This window comes from Pelodiscus sinensis, chromosome 1, assembly GCF_052426305.1.
Source record: "Pelodiscus sinensis isolate ZL-2025 chromosome 1, ASM5242630v1, whole genome shotgun sequence".
Lineage (NCBI taxonomy): Eukaryota > Metazoa > Chordata > Testudines > Trionychidae > Pelodiscus > Pelodiscus sinensis.
The window spans coordinates 296,348,597-296,367,495 of record NC_143052.1 but is presented as its reverse complement, the minus strand read 5'-3'; the positions used below and the strand labels follow the sequence as shown (position 1 = coordinate 296,367,495).

At 43.5% G+C, this 18,899-nt stretch overlaps 1 protein-coding gene across 3 annotated transcripts in view; it reads left to right on the top strand.

Moving 5' to 3' along the window:
- Positions 1–15,036, top strand: part of TMEM272 (transmembrane protein 272) — a 58,555-nt gene extending 43,519 nt beyond the window's left edge. For 2 of the 3 annotated variants that reach the window (XM_025185565.3, XM_025185564.3), the window contains exons 3-5: positions 2,437–2,496; positions 7,746–7,828; positions 13,946–15,036. In XM_025185565.3, coding sequence (XP_025041350.1) covers positions 2,437–2,496; positions 7,746–7,828; positions 13,946–14,308 — 506 coding nt within the window. In that variant the 3' untranslated portion in view covers positions 14,309–15,036. The remainder of the gene's footprint in view (positions 1–2,436; positions 2,497–7,745; positions 7,829–13,945) is intronic. The other variant, XM_075919098.2, reaches the window with a different exon arrangement.
- The last annotated feature ends 3,863 nt before the right edge of the window (positions 15,037–18,899 follow it).

Genomic DNA, 18,899 nt, shown 5'->3' with positions numbered 1-18,899 from the left:
TATCTGTGGCTGTGTCTAGACTACATGCCTCTGTCGGCAGAGGCATGTAGATTAGGGTTGTAGGCAAAGGCAAATGAAACCGCGATTTAAATGATTGCAGCTTCATTTACATTTACATGGCTGCCGCGCTGAGCCGACAAACAGCTGATCAGCTGTTTGTCGGCTCGCCGCTAGTCTGGACATTCCCCCTGTCGACATCAAAGCCCTTTGTCGGCAGCCCCGTTATTCCTCGTGGAATGAGGTTTACCGGGGCTGCCGACAAAGGGCTTTGATGTTGACAGGGGGAACATCCAGACTAGCGGCGAGCCGACAAACAGCTGATCAGCTGTTTGTCGGCTCAGCGCGGCAGCCATGTAAATGTAAATGAAGCCGCGATCATTTAAATCGCGGCTTCATTTGCCTTTGCTGAACAAATAAATCTACATGCCTCTGCCGACATGTAGTGCTGCTGGTAAAGTTTTGTGGCTAGCTACAGAACTGTGCCAATTGTACAGTCAATTGTGGAGTATCTCACTTTTTGTTAAACATGAATCTGGAAACATTCCCAGATCATACATCTGCCCCTCCAAAGCGAGATCTCAGAGGATGAGTCTGAATGGGGCACTAATGAGTAAATACATTCCCAGTGACTGCTTTGGGAAGAGAATTCATAATCATTACCTTTCTTTTCCCCTAGCTCTGAGTGGTCCCTGCTGCCACTTTCCTCCCCCAAAATCAGGCTAGTGGATAGAAAGCAGGCAAATACAAAACCAAACACCTGTGTGCCAGATGTGCAATTATAAAAGAACATGTGCCCCACCAAGCCATTCATAGAGTATACTGGAGTCTATTTAAGTATTTTTCTTTAGAACTGCTCAGAGAAAATATCCATTGCACATTTAAGAATCATCATTCTTCTTCCTATGTTTTTCTTTATTCTCTGCCCACATGGTGAGGGCAGGAGAGAGCTGGGGAGGGAAGATAGAAGTGTGAGAGTTGACCTACATTCTACTACAATAGTCGTGCTACTTGCTTACTTATAGCTCCAGACCTTCAGCTCAAATACTGAACACCTGAGCTGTACTCTCTGGAATGTTAGGTAAACGGGGTTACCTAGGCAACTAGTAGTATTCATGGTTAGGATTTAGAGTTCAACCCAATTCTAATGAAAATTATTCCCGTGCATTAGAATAATAGTCTGGGTAATGGAACAGTGAGAGGTTTTGGTATAGAACTTAGCCTTTATAGACAACCTCTCATTAAAACAATTTTGCACTTCACTGATTGCTATTTGAAAGAGCTTATCCAAGTGTTAGGCCTCTTTACAGACCATTGAGAGAGAGGGAGAATTGCTGTGCTGGGACGAGCGGATAGTATAGAAAAAAAACCCAGAACGGAATGAAGAAAAAGAAGTACTTTCTTCATTTCAAAATACCATCACACCATTTCAGCTAGTGGGTATGTTACATTCTCTATGTTTGCGGCTGAAGGAGTAAAGTGCAAGACCTCAGTACACAGCTAATAAAGCTAATGTAGGCTACGTCTACACTACAGAGTTTTTGCGCAAAAACCCGCGGCGCGTCCACACCTCAAGCGCATTTTTGCGCAAGTAAATTTACAGTAAATCAAAAGAACAAAGGGGTTTTTGTGGTATAGATATTCCTCTTTCTATGAGGAACAACTCCTTTTTGCGCAAGAGCTCTGTAGGGGTGGTAGCATTGTCCAGAGGTTAGACATTGGCGAAAGACTCAGAGTCAGGTGACCAGGTTCTGTTTCCAGCTCTGTAACTGCCTGTGATTGATATTACCCCCTTCCTCAGTTTCTCTTTCTGTGAGATAATAATAGTATTTACTTTCCATTGCGAAGCACGTGGAGATCTATGAACAGGATATGCCAATACCTATTTGTGTGCCGATTGAACCATAGCAGCACTTTGATTGGATGCAGAGAGAGTGTACGGCTCTCACAGTCAATGTTGTGTGCAGCAATCAGCATGTACCTCACTTCACATGCACTTGTTTTACATGCATGTCACTTTAGTAATATTGGTAGGAAAAAAAGCTACGCAGATGGAAACCAGTGGAATCTGGCAACCCTACATGTAGGCAACGGTAAACAAAATATCTCACAGACCATACACAGAACCTCAGAGGGCTGCGGGTGGCCCACCACTGTGGGACATATTTAGTAGACTGGGGTATCTTTTGATATACTGACACAGGGGTGGCCTGTGGCTATAGATGGACTCGGTTGCCACCTAGGGCGCCGCCGCCCGGGGCGCCCGATGATGACATCACAGGGGCGCCCGGGGCGCCCGCCAATGGTGTCAGTCCATTGACAGCCCTGCAGGCGGGGGTGCTGATCACGCATTCCCGCTTGGAGCGCCAGCTGCAGCAGCCGGCCTTGGGCCACTCCTGTACTGACTTCTGACTAACCCCCATTCTTGTTTCTTTACAGCATGCTTTATTTTTGGACTTCTAGCTTTCCTTGCTTTACCACTGTCCATGGCTTTTACAGGTAAGAGGTCTATCAAAAAAGTTTAAAGATAGGTGCTTGTAGGTACTATATAGTCATGTAGCAATGCCACTTGGTAAAAGATTAGTTTGAATCTGATTTATGACTCAAGTGTACCTGACATTGGTGGTGTCACCACGTATGGCTGGCCACTTCATATGCTGAATATTTGTCACTATGTCTGTTTATCCACATCATAAAACCACCACAGAGCTTGGCAATCCCTTGAGCTAGCGTGGGATGTGCAGGTCATTATCAAAGCAGATTGGTGGAGTTATGTGGGAAAAGCATGCTGAGTAGAACAGTCAGGTGCCAAATAATAAACACCATCCCTTCCATTATTATTTTTCACCCCTTAAGTTTCTGGGATGATATTTAGGCTTCAGATTCATGACCACAGCAACAATTTGTATGGGGAACCAGGAATTCCAGCCTTCAAATCTCATTTCTGACAATGACTCCTTCTATAGTTTTGACCATACTGTCAAACCTCTCCTCTTAAATTTCTCCGTCTATGAAATGTGTCTCTTTTAATTTTCTTATCTACCTCACAGCAATGTCAGGAAACTGAATTAGTGGTGAAATACTGCTCGCCTTACCCATTTACAATCCTGTTGACTCCAATTTCATCCAGAACTTGCCTCCTGAATAAATGGTATTGTGCAAGTCATTGAATTACTTGTGAACAAAACAGAATGAACTGTACAGTACATGTCCAGTATATGAGTTCACCTCCAAATAGCCAGAAAAGTGAACTGCTTTTTCTGAGCCACTGCACACTATTCAGGCTGCAGTTGAAAAAGTATTAATTTCAAACACAATTCAAATGCCTCTAGGCATAAATAAGGCTGGATATAGCTGGACTTGGGTATTAATACAAACAAAACAAACAAAAAGTCAAATGTTGCTCTTTCATATGATCCCTTAGTTGCACTACAGGAACAATTTCAATTAAAGGACTTCTATGAAAACCAAGAAGTAGGAGTACTCCAATACCATATTTCATACTCCTGCTTCTTGGTCTATTTTCAGCAAAGTGATTTCTGGTTGCCTGTCTATCCCCAGGATTACAGAGTTCAATGAGGAGCTGTTCTGGTGTATTTTTTCCTGGATGTTCAATATGGATTTAGTCTACCACAAATAGGGGCAGAACCTGTGAACAGGAAACCAAATCCGAAAGACCCTCACCTCTCTCCCTTCGGTGTCCCACCAGTCTGTTTTCTTAGCAGTCAGTAGGGAAGAAGGGAAGGGAACAGTGTGTCATAACAAGAGACAACCTTATTCTGGAGATGCCGTTCAAGACTCCATAGTAAAACTGAGTTGAGTTTTCATTTAAAGTAGGGACTCAGGTAGGAAGAATGGCCTAGTCTATAGCACACAAGAGTGAGCTGTAAGAAATATGGATCCAGTTCCTGGTTTTACCATAGACATCCTCTGTGACCATGAAGAATTTTCTTAGTCTATGGGTCAGTTCCCCATCTGTAGAATGGGAGTAGTGCTTCTCTACTTCACAGGAGTGTCACAAGAATAAAATCCTGTAGTGATTGAGATGTATTTAGATACTACAGGAGTGAGGGTCATGTAGCCAGAGCAATGGCTATGTTATGCATGAACAATACATCATTTCCTTCCCAAATTACAAAATTCACTGTACTGAATGTGAATATGGAAATGAACAATTAACGCACCTAAATTCAACCTTTTAGTGAGTGTGTCTTCAAAAGCAAGTTTGATTTAACTTGCATACTAAAAGGCATTAATGGTAGCAGTACAGCTATTGTGTAGCATAGGTACAGGGGAGGGTTTGCATTGTTTGGGTGCCTCAGTTGTGCACTTCTGAATCTTAAGATGTCCAGATTTCTTCAAGTTCATCATAACTCTGAGTTTCCTGGGTTCATACTGATTATTTTGGGGGTAATGACCATATCACTGTAATGTTGTTTTATCTTTAAGCTTTTGATATGTGCTCTTCAGGCTTAACTATCCTGTAATGCCAGTATTGGTCTATGAGTTTATTTAGGCCATGTCTTTACTTATGCACTGGAGATCAATCTTCTGGTGTTCCATTTATCAGGTCTAGCTAAGACCTGGTAAATAGAACATTGAGAGTACTTCCGGCCAGTGGCAGTACTCCTCACAAACGTAAGAAGCAAGGGAAGCCAATGGGAGCACTTGCTCCTATTGACCTTCCACCATGAAGACCGCACCCAGCTTGGCTTAATGTATATTGACTCCAGATGGCCTTCTGAGTCTAGTGCAGACCTGGCCTTAGACTTGATTGCTGCTTCATTGACCAGAGGGTTCCAGCACTGCAGCTCTGGCATAGAGCCTTGGCACCACAGTAGCTAAAAGAATCAAATAGAGGCAAAGGTATGGCTATGGCAATCTGGATCTTCTTTTTGTTACGAAGATAGTACCATTAAGCATTATTGCCATGAATTCTGGATATGTCTACACTGGAGAGATGATTTTCAGCTTGGGTTGTCTAGCTCAGGCTAGCTCTGCTAGTACGTTAAAAATAGAAGTGTAGCTGTGGCAGTGAGAGGGGCTAAGCCTTCCCTTCTCCCCCTGAGTATGCGCACAGAGTCTCAGATGGGATTGTACTTAGACAACTGGCCCATCCCTCTGCTAACACCACCCAGGCTATACTTGTAGTGTACCCAAACTGGAAATTACACTGCCAGCTCCAGCATAGACATAACCTATAATTATAAGCCAGATTCAGCTAAGTGTCTATGCTGCTCCTGGCCTTAGCTCAATGCTCATTGGATACCAGCACAGCCCAAAATTGCTACTGTTGAGCTAAAGAGCTACTGCAGAGACTATGGCTGTGTCTAGACTGACAAGTTTTTCCGCAAAAGCAACTGCTTTTGTGGAAAAACTTGCCAGCTGTCTACACTGGCTGCTTGAATTTCCGCAAGAGCACTGACGATCTCATGTAAGAAATCAGTGCTTCTTGCGGAAATACTATGCTGCTCCCATTTGGGCAAAAGGGCCAGTGTAAACAGCTCAGATTTGTTTTAAGCAAAAAAGCTCCGATTGCGAAAATGGCGATCGGGGCTTTTTTGCGCAAAAGCGTGTCTAGATTGGCACGGACGCTTTTCTGCAAAAAGTGCTTTTGCGGAAAAGCGTCCGTGCAATCTAGATGCTCTTTTCCGCAAATGCTTTTAACGGAAAACTTTTCCATTAAAAGCATTTCTGGAAAATCATGCCAGTCTAGACATAGCCTATGTGTCCCAGACAGCCAGGAGATGCATTGATCCAGCACATCTTGAAAACTTCTCCTGACTGAGCTCTTACATAAACCTGGGCTGGCTATAACTTAAAACTGTTTGCCTATCTCACGGGTGAGTACTGGTAGGGTGAATGAGGCTTCAGGGATGCAGGCTAATGCAGAGAAATGATGTTTACACTTGGCACCATTTACACATTGGCAGCCGGCCTTCAAAAATGGAGTAGAGGCTAGAATCTGACCTTTTGCTTTTTAATATCCCCTCCCAGTAATAGATTTTAATATATGAAACTTTGAGATGAAAATGTGGCATTTATTCTATGGCATTAGTCTAGAGTTGTCAGTAACTTCCCACATCTGATGCTGAGTTCTTGCCAAAATTAGGAGAGACTGTCAGCGTAATACTGTGTTGTCACAGGATAATGGTTTCTGACAGCTCCGTATCTGCGAAGGCATTTTGAGGAAAATGAAATTTCACAGGAGACATGCAGACATTTATTATCCAAGCAATGGGCTCAGATTCTCTTAACATTCTGTTACAATGATCTCTCACAATGACTTGATTTCTGTTGATCTAGTTATTCATGTGTAGGGCCCTACCAAATTCATGGCCATGGAAAACACATCCAAGACCTTAAAATCTGGTCTCCCCTGTGAAATCAGGCTATTGTCTGGGGCGGGGGGGGGGGAGGGGGAGACATGGTATTGCCACTGTTCAGAGCTGGGCAGCCACAGAGTGGTGGCTGCTGGCCAGGCACTCAGCCCAGAAGGCAGCACTATTGTCAGCAGCAGTGAGAGGGTAAGGGTGGAATGGTATGGTATTGTCACCCTTTCTTCTGTGCTGCTGCTAGTGGGAGCACTGCCCTCAGAGCTGGCAGAGGCTGCAGCTCTCCAGCCACCCAGTTTTAAAGGCAGCACTGTTGCCAGCAGCAGCACAGAAGGGTGGCAGGATGTAATATTGCCACTCTTACTTCTCCACTATTGCTGGCAGAGGCACTGCCTTCAAAGCTGAGTTCCTAGCCAGCAGCTGCCACTCTCCAGCTGTCATGCTCTGAAGGCAGTGTAGAAGTAAGGGTGGCAATGTGCACAGCCCCCTACAATACCCTGTGACTCCCTGCCTGACTATTGTTTGGGTCAGGACCTCCATAATTATAACACAGTGACATTTAGTATTTCAATATCTCAAACCATAACATTCAAGATTTTTTAAATGCTCTGATTGTGAAATTACTGATATAGACTATGAATTTGGTAGGACCTTACTGATGAGCATCCAGTCATTTTGGCCCTGGTCAAAGAGATAATTGCTAGCTGTTTTTTTAATGTTTACAAATCTGTAACTATGCAGAGTAATATTCATGGGAAAACCACCCATATTTCCTAACAACAGAAATTTGAGATCATGTCAACCACTTGGTTATTTATCTACTTTAAAATTTTAACAAGTAGGAATGAATTGTTGTCATTAAAAATTCCAAAAATCAAAGCTCGAGATGAAATGAACCTTTAGCTCAGAGTTCATCTCCCTGAGCATGCAGGATTGTTCCTGACAGCACATTTCCTGTGCTTTGTCTAGACTGTAGTAGAGCCAGGAAGCCATAGGATTGCTCCCAAACTCTGAGGCTCTTGGTTCACAGGTTGCTGAGAAGCTAGACAGATGAGCTTTCAGGAATGAGTTTGTTTGTGACCAGCTCTATATTTTAATAATGCACTTCACAAAAAATGAACAGAGCCATAAAACATGCACCTGGCCCAAATGAGAAACCCCATAATCTTGATATTGTGACCTTTATTCTATTTCTTCCTTTCCCTGCCTTTTTAATTGTTCATTATCCTCATTTGTGGCGTGTCTGATGCAATGCCCATTTAATTCAGTCCCACTGCCCTTAATGTTCATTGGATCAGCAGCTTATGTATGAGCACTACACTGCATTTATTTCATCTTTACTTTTTCCATAAAGCATATACCGTCATTTTGGCCACTTGAGATAATAAACAATGTTATATTTTTGGTATTCAGGAATGAAGTTTTTGGAAGACTGCCCACTTCAACCACTAATTCCCTTATATCTGTTGGTGGGTGGTGTTGTCGGCAGTTTAAAGGTACTGTGCATTGTATATGAAAAATGTTTTATGTGCCAAGATTTTGACATTATAAAGAACTAGAAGATTTACCCGGCATTACTTGGGTCCTTCAGGGCAGGGGGGCTGGAGTGTGTGTGCAGGAGTCAGGGCAGGAGCTTGGGGATGTGGGGGGCTCAGGATAGGGATCTGGGGGTGTGGGGTGTGCAGGAGTCAGGGTTGGGGGGTGAAGAGGGGCTCAGGGCACAGGGCCACACAGCCTGGCTACTGGCTGCTCCCTGGGGCCGGTCCAGGGTGGTAGGGCCGTGCACCCCAGCCACTGGCTGCTCCCTGGGACCAGGCTCTGGTAACTGCTCCCCAAAGCTGTAGCACTTGCTGCCTCCCTGTGGGTATTCAGGAGTACAACTGTCCCATGAGCTTGTTCCCCTCCACGCCCCCCCCCCCCACTGTGGTCATTCAGACTGTAGCTGTTCCTGCTATCATAGCTCTCCCTTTCTGTTTGATGAGAAATAGTCACATTCCACACACATCCCATAACCCTGGTACAACCAAACCCTGACTTGGCTTTAAGTTATGATAAAAGGAAGCTGTTTACCAAATTTGGTAGTCCTAGCTCTTACCATTTAAGAGGAGTTCTTGGACAAATAGACAAACAGATGGACAGACAGACACACAGACAGATGCACAACCTCTCTCAACATAAAGTAGATATTTTAAGTGAGCTGTGTTCAGACAGTGTGGGGGTTCGTCCGGCCCCCTTCCCTATTTCCCCTTTGTGTCCTCAGTTATCGTCCCCTTTCTCCGTGACCACGAACTTACAACCACGGAAGTGCGGGGAGGGGGGTCCGGGCCCACCCTCTCTCCCGGACCCCAGCCCAGGGCCCTAAGGACAGGGTCGCTAGGACCTGTCCCACCGGAGGGGTAAATGACCCTCAACCCACCGGTGCGCCGGCTCCACGCCCTGCCCTGGGCTACTTACCCCCCCGCCCTCAGTCGCCTTTGGTTTCTCGATGTTCCTCTCCTAACCGCCCTCGCTCCTCCTGCTCCTCTCTCCCCTGGCTCCTCCATTACTCCCTTTAAACTTCCCGCGTCCACGTTGGAGACGCCTGACGTCAGTGACGTCAGCCGACGTGAACCCCTCCGACTCCGCCCCCTGCGTTCGCCGTCCCGCGCTCGTTCCCTTGCGGCTCTCTCGGCCCCACCGCTCAGCTGAGCCGCCGCCGCGCTACAATGGGCGCACGCCCCGAACGAGCCCTGCGCCGTCCCCATCAGCGATAGGGCGATCGCGGGGTCAGTGCGGGTTGGGCCCGCTTCTCTGGGGTACGCGGGTCCCGCCCCGTCACAGACAGGATACTTGAGAATTTACATTACATTCTTATGGTTAATTGAGAGTTGTAATAATTCCTTGCTGCAACACAAAATAGGCACCTTTATCTCTGAAGCAAGAAGCATTGATCCCATGGAAATGTTCTGCTACAATGATTTCATTTACATTCTATCAAGTGATAGATTTATTATAATTAAATGGATGTTAACACAAAAAAGTAACAACTTCCCACTATACAGTACCATGACTGCATTCAGGAGAACACAGTGATTGTGGAGCTCAACCAACAGCGAACATCTGAGCCATACAAAGGACAATGGCTTCTGGTTGGCTGCATTTTATTTCTTTTATCAGTGAGGACAGGTGAACCAGGTAGCAATCTCAGTGGCTAGCACAGATATACATGATTAATGTAATATCATATACTGCATGTAAATGACACAATAACTTTGTAAGGCTGGAAATCCTGTATTAGCAGTCTAATCTCCCTAGAAAGAGAACGAAGATTCTTGTCCTGGACTGAAAAACTTAAATAACAGCTAGATTCAAAAGGTACCTTTATTTAATCAACAGAAACTGAATGTAACAAGCACAAACAGCATCTGTTCTGAAATGAGTCTGCCCCTGCTTTGAAGGCTGACAGGAGAGGAATTCAGCTGTCAATGAAACTTACTCACTTTGCTCTGCACAGTATGCAGTTACTCCCACCAATGCAAAAGTTGGGCGCAAAATATGATCAAATCAGAACAGTTGCATTTCACATGCTCCAAGTACTCACTTTTCTCTGGTGGAAATGACTGTACCGGGTGCTGGGCAATAATGAATCGGACCCTATCTCTTCTAACAGTCTCCCTAAACTCCTCAGACCCTTCCCCTTTTCCTGAAGAGACTCCCCGTTTTTTAAGTACAGGATCTTTCGAAAAAGCACCCCGTTGTCGAAAAAAACTGTGTCTAAACTGTGTTTTCAGTTTCAAAATGGCGCTTGTTTGAAACAGCGCCACGACGCGATTATGCAAATGAAGCACGGGATATTTAAATCTCCGCTTCATTTGCACTTTCAAAACGTCTAATTTACATCCCTCTACTGAGAGAGGGGTGTAGTTTAGACACAGCCATACTGAACAGAAAAACAGTGGAGCTCTTTCTCTGATCTGAGCTACTCTACAAATCTCATTGTGCCAGTGCATGGCTGTCTGACAGTCAGGGGTACCCCAGTAGTTGTGTGACACCCCAGGTAACAATGGAGACTGTAATGCTGTAACACAGTCTATAACTGTGTAGTGCCATCTATACTGCAAACAAAAACCTATGACAGACACTCCAACAATTTCACAAAGTTGCTTGCTGGCACAGGTAGGGTTACAGACTATGGAATGTTATTTTTCTCAACTAGCTATTCTATTTAGTCTCCCTCACCTTTCCTAAGAGAATCTGACTGAGGTAGGATTCCCCTGCTGTGAGAGACTCATGTTCCAGGCACGAGAAACCTGTCTCTTGAGGCCAAGCCTGCCAGTCTCATCTGAAAACAGCAGCATAGCTTGCTGCTATGCTCCCCTTGGATATGTTTCTTGCCCCTTTTTTGGGGCCAGGTTCAATGAAGAGGAAAAAGGCAGAGAACGTTTTTGTTAATAGGCTTCTACACACCCTATATTTACTCAGTATATGGTCCACGAGTGAGAAATGAATAGCCCCCACCAATGGGCTGAACTCAGCAAAATATGTGAATGAGGGAAAAGAAAGTGCTTAAGCTTGTTAAAAATCATTTGCAGTGAATGATTCCACTGCTTAAACGCTCAGTCATATGATTGCTCAGCTGGACTTTCCTGAAGCAGTAACATAATCAGAGAGTTAGTTTAATAACAGCTCAGTTTTCCTTTAGGAAAATTAAATCATAATTGGGAGTTTTTAATGGTAATGAACCGGGACCCTCACCAATAATGGAAACTTCCACCATTTTGATATGATTGCTTGAAACCAAACTAAATTCAATGTCAAAAGCTGCTTCGTAACTCAGTGACTGCTAATAACATCTGAGGCTCTCCTGATATTGTTGGCCAGAGATTACAATAAAAATTGTAATTAGTAATAAAATTGTGCTAGACATTAGTGATTAGCCTGCAGTCAGTTCTCATTAAAAATGACACTGTAAGGGGATCCAATACTGCTCCTACCAAACACAATCAGGGTTCTATCTTTGGCTGCAATGGAAACAGGATTGGACCTATATTTTATAATGTGATGTCCTACTTGATCAAAATAATTTGATTAGACTATTTCATGTTTTAATATAGCCCATCAATAGCATTATGTTTATCAGCTTAAATATAACCATTGAATTCTGCTCTCGATTAGACTCATGCATAAGAATTTAAGAATATCCATACTGGGTCAGACCAATGGTCCATCTATCCCAGTATCCTGTCTTCTCACAATGGACAGTGACAGATGCTTCAGATTGAATGAACAGAACAGAGCAATATTGAGTGATCCATTTCTTATCTAGTTCCTGCTTCTGGCAGTCAGAGGTCTAGAGACACCCAGGGTAGGCGGTTGCATCTCTGATCATCTTGGCTAATAGCCACTGAGGGATCTTACCAAGCTGTCCTGTAGTGGCTCAAGAGTAAGTAAGTACCAGCTCAGGACAGACTATTAAGAACCACAGTACAACCCCCAAATTGGTGGTAAATTCAATACTTAGGGCTGATCTACACTACACAAACTGGCATAAACAGTTTGGCTTTGTCTACGCTGCTGGCTTTGCCGGCCGTGCCTATGCAAATGAAATGCAGATTAGCATATTGCCATGCTTCATTTGCATAATTTATTGAAGCTCTTTTTGCACAAGGGGGTTTTGCGCAAAAACCCTGTTTTGTGCAAGATCCTTATGATCTGGAGAGGCATAAGGATCTTGCGCAAAAAGCCCCCGTCAACACTGCTTGTTTTTGTGCAAAAACAGCTTGAATAAATTATGCAAATTAAGCATGGCAATATGCTAATCTGCACTTCATTTGCATAGGCAAGTAGACATAGCCTTTATGTTGACCTAATTATGTCACTGTCTACACTGCAGTCTTCCTCCCGCTGATATAAGTGTCCTGTTACACCAACATAATAACTCCAGCTCAGTAAGAGGCAGAAGGCTTATGTTGGGGTAATTAGGGTGATGCAGTTGTAACCACCACCAGGCAGATTTGAACGTGGGACCTCTGGAGCTTAGTGTAGGAGCCTCTACTGTTTGAACTAAAAGCCAACTGGCTCTTATCTTACGTTGTATAAGGCTCTTGATCTAATCTAGGTGCCACCGCATGGGACAATGAACCACACTAGGGCTATATCTACATACAGAGTTTTTCTGGGATACTGAAAAATTTGGCCGCGTCCAGGGAACGCGTCTGCTCTTCCGACATTTTTTTCGGAAAAGTAGATGTACTTTTTCAGCATCCCTGTAAACCTTGTTTTACGAGGAAGAAGGGATGTTCTGAAAAAGGGGGTTTCCCGACATTTGGCCCAGTGTAGACGGGCCAAATGTCAGAAAAGCCTCTTCCGAAAAAAGAAGCGGAAAAAGCTATACAAATTGTGGTTCACAATTTGCGTAGCTTTTTCCGGAAGAGCAGTGTAGTGTAGACATAGCCTAGGTGTGTGGGTTACACAGTGTCTGTGTATAAGCAGGGGCCGTAAAATTGACAAGAAAGCCCCACAGCTAGTGCTTGGCTGTTCCCAGCTCCTCTAGAGGGCTGGATAGCTGGACCCCACTCCAGGCTGGGATTGGGGCAGCTTCCCTCCAGCCCACTGACTCCTGAGATGAGAAGCCCCAACATCTTCCCACTCTTTCCCAGATGGTAGCCAGGGCTCACAGCTCACATCTGCCCCACTTAATAGTATTAATTAAAATAGATGGAAATCAGTGGAAGTTAGAAGCCTAAGTACTTTTGAGTATTTGGGCCTCGTTTTGCATCTGCGAAGTAGGGATAAGAGGACTTCATATGGTACTGTGAGGATAATAAACCCATCATCTGTAGTGAGGCACTCAGATTCCATGGTAATGGAGGCTATCTAAGATAACCTATGGATCAGGGTGTTTGGACTGAACCTTGCTCACACATTCACTCTCGCACATAGTTCTACTCATTTCAGTGGAGATATTTTCATGAGGTATATGACAGGGAATTGATCCTTTGTTTCCCTTTTGTCCGTGTTTCTCTGGGAAATTTCCTCAAGAGGTTAGTTAGAACCTAAATGTTTGAAAGATTACCTGAACTTTAGCAGGGCTACCTTCATCCCTTATTTTGCAAAATCTCCCAAGATCTCTAGTGCTTCTTGTTCGAGTGAATATCCTCGCCATCCTTATGCTGCTCTGGCCATTTCACTGTTGTCCCTGCCTGAAACTAGAAAATGCAGCTGAGTGAGAACATGAAATAAGAAAACTTAACGGAACTGCCAAACATTGGAAGTAGGTTAGTTTGGATTCAGTTCAAGGTTTTAATCATTTATCTTATTTAAAACTGGTTCATTCATCTTGGTGGATTATTTGTAGATGCTATACAGAAAATTAAGCGCACACTTTTAAAGCAGTACCCCCTTTGTTTATTGCTTCTCAGCTTTCTCTGAGACTATGTGCCACACTGTTTATTTTAATTTTGTTGGAGACTTTTAGATGGGTCAGTCCTGACCATTCTGAGCAGCTCTAGGAGAGGTACTGAGTGCCTTCTGCTTTTGCTGCAGTCCGTAAGAGAGGAGGGTTCAGCCCCTGACAGAGACGACTCTTTAAAGCCATTGACTCCCTTTATTCACTTTTTCTCTACAACACACAGGTGACACTTCTGCTCTATGACTCCACCAGGATGAGGCAACTGCTTTCCAAATCTGTCGTGATTGATGACGACGATGACGATGAGTATCCATGGCGGCAGAATGCTCACAAATACTATATCCATCTTACACTCAGCCTCTTCCTCTTTATCTGGTTTATTCTTGGGAACTATTGGGTATTTTCTGTCTACCTGCCAAATTTCATTCCACCTTTCCACCAGCCCCAGGATTATTGCGATAAAACCCTGTACATTTTTGCTGTTGGAGTTCTTATCATTAGCCATACCGTGCTGTTTTTGCTTATCTTTTGTAGCTTCTGTATATATTGTTTTTCTAGGCGAAGATATGCTGCAGAAGAGGATTAAAAGCCACAGAAAATAAACCACAGCTGTTAGGTAAAGGGTGCCCAATGAAAAACAAAAGGCAATAATTTACCAGTGTGTGTGTGTATATATATAAAAAACAGCAGCCAATTATACTGAGGAAATTGTGCAAGCCAGTGCCAACTGGCTCTCTTAATATAAAACATCATAGTATCATAAAATTACAGCCATTTATAGATGGCAAGCTGCTCTCCCACTAACTTTTACACTTGTTTTGTTAGGGGTTTTATCTGAAGTGTTGAAATCTGCACCTGAGTACAATAGATAGCAAACTTCTCTCGAACCTTATTCTTAGACCCTTATGGATTCTGTTTCAGCATAATACATTTTCCTCTCCATCTGTAGAGGCAGTATGTGGTCTATCACTGTGGTTTCTAAGCTCCTCAATATTCATTAGCCTTTTGAGGATGTATCATTGTCCCTAATTTACTGATAGGGAACTGAGGCACAGAGAGATTCAGTGATGTAGCCAACGTTGCGCAGAAAGTCTATGGCAAGAACTAAACCCAGACCTCTTGACTCAGTCCAGTGCCACAGCCACAAGATCATCCTTCCCTTCTGGCAGAAAAAGGGAAAGCAAAGTCTATGGCTGTGTCCAGACTCAGGGTTTTTTTCGGGAAAAGTAGCCTTTTCCCGAAAAAACTTCCCCTGCGTCCAGACTCAAGCCGCGTTCTTTCGAAATTAATTCGAAAGAACGCGGCTTTTCTTTCGATGGCGGTAAACCTCAATTTACGAGGAAGAACGCCTTCTTTCGAAAGTTCCTCTTTCGAAAGAAGGCGTTCTTCAATGTAAATAGGGCTTCTTCGAAAGAGAGCATCCAGACTCACTGGATGCTTTCTTTCGAAAAAGCAAGCCGCTTTTTCGAAATTTCTCCGTGCAGTCTAGACGCTCTCTTTCGAAAGAGGCTCTTTCGAAAGATGCTTTCGAAAGAGCCTCTTTCGAAAGAGGCTTGCAGTCTAGACATAGCCTTTGTGGGACAACATCACTTTATCTATTGTACAATATCATTTAACAATATCAAGGTAGCACAAAGAGTGCTTTAAAGCCCCCTGATGATGTGCAGAGGGAAAATGACTATTTTAGTCAATGTGACATAATGATGTGGGGCATGATATCAGTATTACAGATGAATGTGTTTACTTTGGCAGTGCATTGGTTGTGATTTCAGGGGGTCCTTTTGATTTGTTCTCCTTAATGATGTACATGTGTAAATCTATAGTTAGTGAATAGATGTGATGAAAGCAACTTTTAAGGCAGCAGAAGTATTTGCTTTAGAAGCACCACCATGCATGGAGAAAGTTGTCCTGTGGTGTGTAATGAAACTAATTTCTTACTGGTCCTAGTAGATGCTGTTTTTCTGTTGATTAATGCATGTGAAGTGCTCTTTCTGCTTTTGCTTTTATGCAGTTACCTTATTTAGATGATCAAATCAAAATTCTCCCTTTGCTTAGATTTGACACCTGCGCTCAAATATGCAGGCATTCAGCAGCACCAAGATAACAGAATGTGGACATGCATTTTGGATGTTCTTTTTAATACCGTGCAGCCAATATCCTCCCCCTGTACCACATAGAAATAATACAAAATTAGGTGTGCCTCTGTAAGGGAGATGTTTGTAAATTAACTTCTATTTGTGGTTCAATTTTTGAAATGTCCCATAGCTTAATCTGATCCATTTGGGAGCAAGGCTGAACTTTATGTAAAGTTTTAAGCAACAGTTCTGACTTCAGCCATGAACACACAACTCTTAATAAAGTCAGTGGCAATTGCATATGGAGCTTGGGACACAATTGAGTCCTTATTGCTCAAGCCCTGGTACAAAGAAGTGCATGTTAGAAAAGGGTCACAAGTCATTCCACACAGTTCGGTTATTATATAGGACAGGGAACAAGAGATAGCATTGTCTTATAAGTGGCTCAGGAGGGAATTATTGAGGCTGCCCTGTCCTTGCTGGTATGGTTTGTTCCAGCAAGTCAGAGCTTGAGTTAGGCTGGAGTGTACGATTCCCTAGCCCTTGAGCAGCCATTCGAAAGACGCTATAATTTGATTGGCTGTGCTCAGGAGTGCAGGGAAGAGGTACACCTAACAGTGCTGGCAGCACTTACTGGTTCAGAGGGTTCATGTCTGTGCGGGGAGAGGTGTGGCCCTGGTATCCCTTCCCATGTTCCATACACCCAAGACAAGAGAGGTCCAGAAGAGGAGAATGAGCCACACTTTTCCAAAAGTATATAAAGACTTGCTCTCACCACACTCACCACAGTCCCTCTAGAAGAATTTGACAGTGCCTAAGCATCATTCTCATCACTGATGGAATGCTAGAATTGCTCCCCATCCCTCCTGGTGCTCCATGGGCTCATAATTTTGGCTATTGGATTCCACTACTTATCCCAGATCTGCTTCATAAAACTCAGATCATCCCATCTGAATAATTTCATATTACATGTATAGGACCTTTCATTCATAAAGCTCCCTAAGTACTTTTCAAATTTTACATAAGTGGGAATCCCTTCACCCATTACTGGCATGCAACCATCTCTGAGTCACACACAGCAGCTGTTTATCAATGCACAACAAGATTACACAAAATGTTAGGACACAAAGTGAAGAAAAATACTATATTCAATTGTTACTGCACTGTGAGTTTAAAAAGGCAGAAGATAGTTACCCAAACTACATTCATAAGACAGAAGAATCAAGCACTAACAGTTTCTATTGTTGCAAAAAGTTCTTAGGATCTTTAATGGTCACACATAGTTAAGTCTCATTTATAAGACAGCAGGACTGGTTCTCAATTGTCTTTCACTTTGGGCTTAATTCTTTAGTAGCCAGGAACCTTTTGTGGCCATTTACGCCTTTACACAGTGACTATAAAATGCTTCCAAATCAGACTGATAGGGTTTTACACTCAGCACAGGAGCTGCAGATCAAGTGTGAACACTACCATCATTATGAGATGAGAATTTGGATTTGCTAGTGGTTTGCACACATATGATCCAGAAATAAAAGTCTGCGTGGGATGGAAGGTGTGCACATGAACACCTCCAAAACCTTGCAAAGGCACTGGTTCTGATTCAGATTTAAACACACAAAGGGTATGTTTACACTACCCCGCTAGTTCGAACTAGCGGGGTAATGTAGGCATACCGCACTTGCAAATGAAGCCCGGGATTTGAATTTCCTGGGCTTCATTTGCATAAGCCGGCCGGCGCCATTTTTAAATGCCGGCTTGTTCGAACCCCGTGCCGCGCGGCTACACGCGGCACGGGCTAGATAGTTCGAACTAGCAAGCCATTCCGAACTATCTGTATGCCTCGTTCCACGAGGCGTACAGATAGTTCAGAATGGCTTGCTAGTTCGAACTATCTAGCCCGTGCTGCGTGTAGCCGCGCGGCACGGGGTTCGAAGCAGCGGGGATTTAAAAATGGCGCCGGCCGGCTTATGCAAATGAAGCCCGGGAAATTCAAATCCCGGGCTTCATTTGCAAGTGCGGTATGCCTACATTACCCCGCTAGTTCGAACGAGGGTGGTAGTGTAGACATACCCACAGTCACCCACACCCCATCCTTCAGCATCCGGGGTTGTCCCAGGTTATGTCCCACTCAGGTATTAGCAAAGCCTGACCCTGCTTAGTTTATAACAGCTGTCAAGTTTGCAACCCAAAGTTTAATCAGTGAAGATACAAAATATACCTTTTGTTAACATTTTGAATATTTTGTAATTTGAGGGATAAAATTACAGTAGTTTGAATATCAGCCATGTCCTTCCTTAATTGTAATTTCGTCTTGAAATGAAACAAATAACGATTAAGCTAATTCTCTTGAACCAGCCAACATTATAAATGGGGTAGAGGAAATCAGTTGCAATTGTGCTTTTTAAATCATCTTCTCTTCTGGAGAAAGAAAGGTCTATTTGTAGCTTTTAAAAGAAAAATATCCATAATTTCCAGATGGCCTGTGGGAGGCAAAGAAGGGGTTGCTAAAGGCAGGGAGACTCTCCCAAAGAGTTGAGGAAAAGACCTGATCTAACTGTTGGATTTATATTTTACTGTTTAACTGGGTTTTTGCTGATGGTTGTTGGTGCCATGAATACATAAATCCCTGAGAAAAAAGGGCTTGGAACACTCTGCTTTGGCACATGTTCTTTCCTGTGCTGGGGAGACAGGCCAACATCCTATACACATGGAATATGTCAATAATATGCCACTAGCAATACAAACTTTGTTCTTGTGGCTTGAGATTCCTTATATTCCTATGAAGTAGTAGTTAGATATCTATTATGTCTACACTGCAAGCTTATTTCAGAAAAAGCTATTCTGGAAGATATCTGCCTGAATAGTTAATTTTGAAATAGAGTGTCCACACTACAGAGAAGCCTCAATATTAGTCTGAGGCAGGCTTTCCTAATGTGGACATGCTATCTCAATTTAGAGCCCTAGGAGGCACTGGGGAGGAATAATTTAAAATGGCCCTCACATAGCAGCAGTGAAGCATCCCTCTTCCAAAATAGCCTTTTTGGAAGAGGCATCATTCCTTGTGGAATGAGGTTTACCAACATCAGAAAAAGACCTCCATTA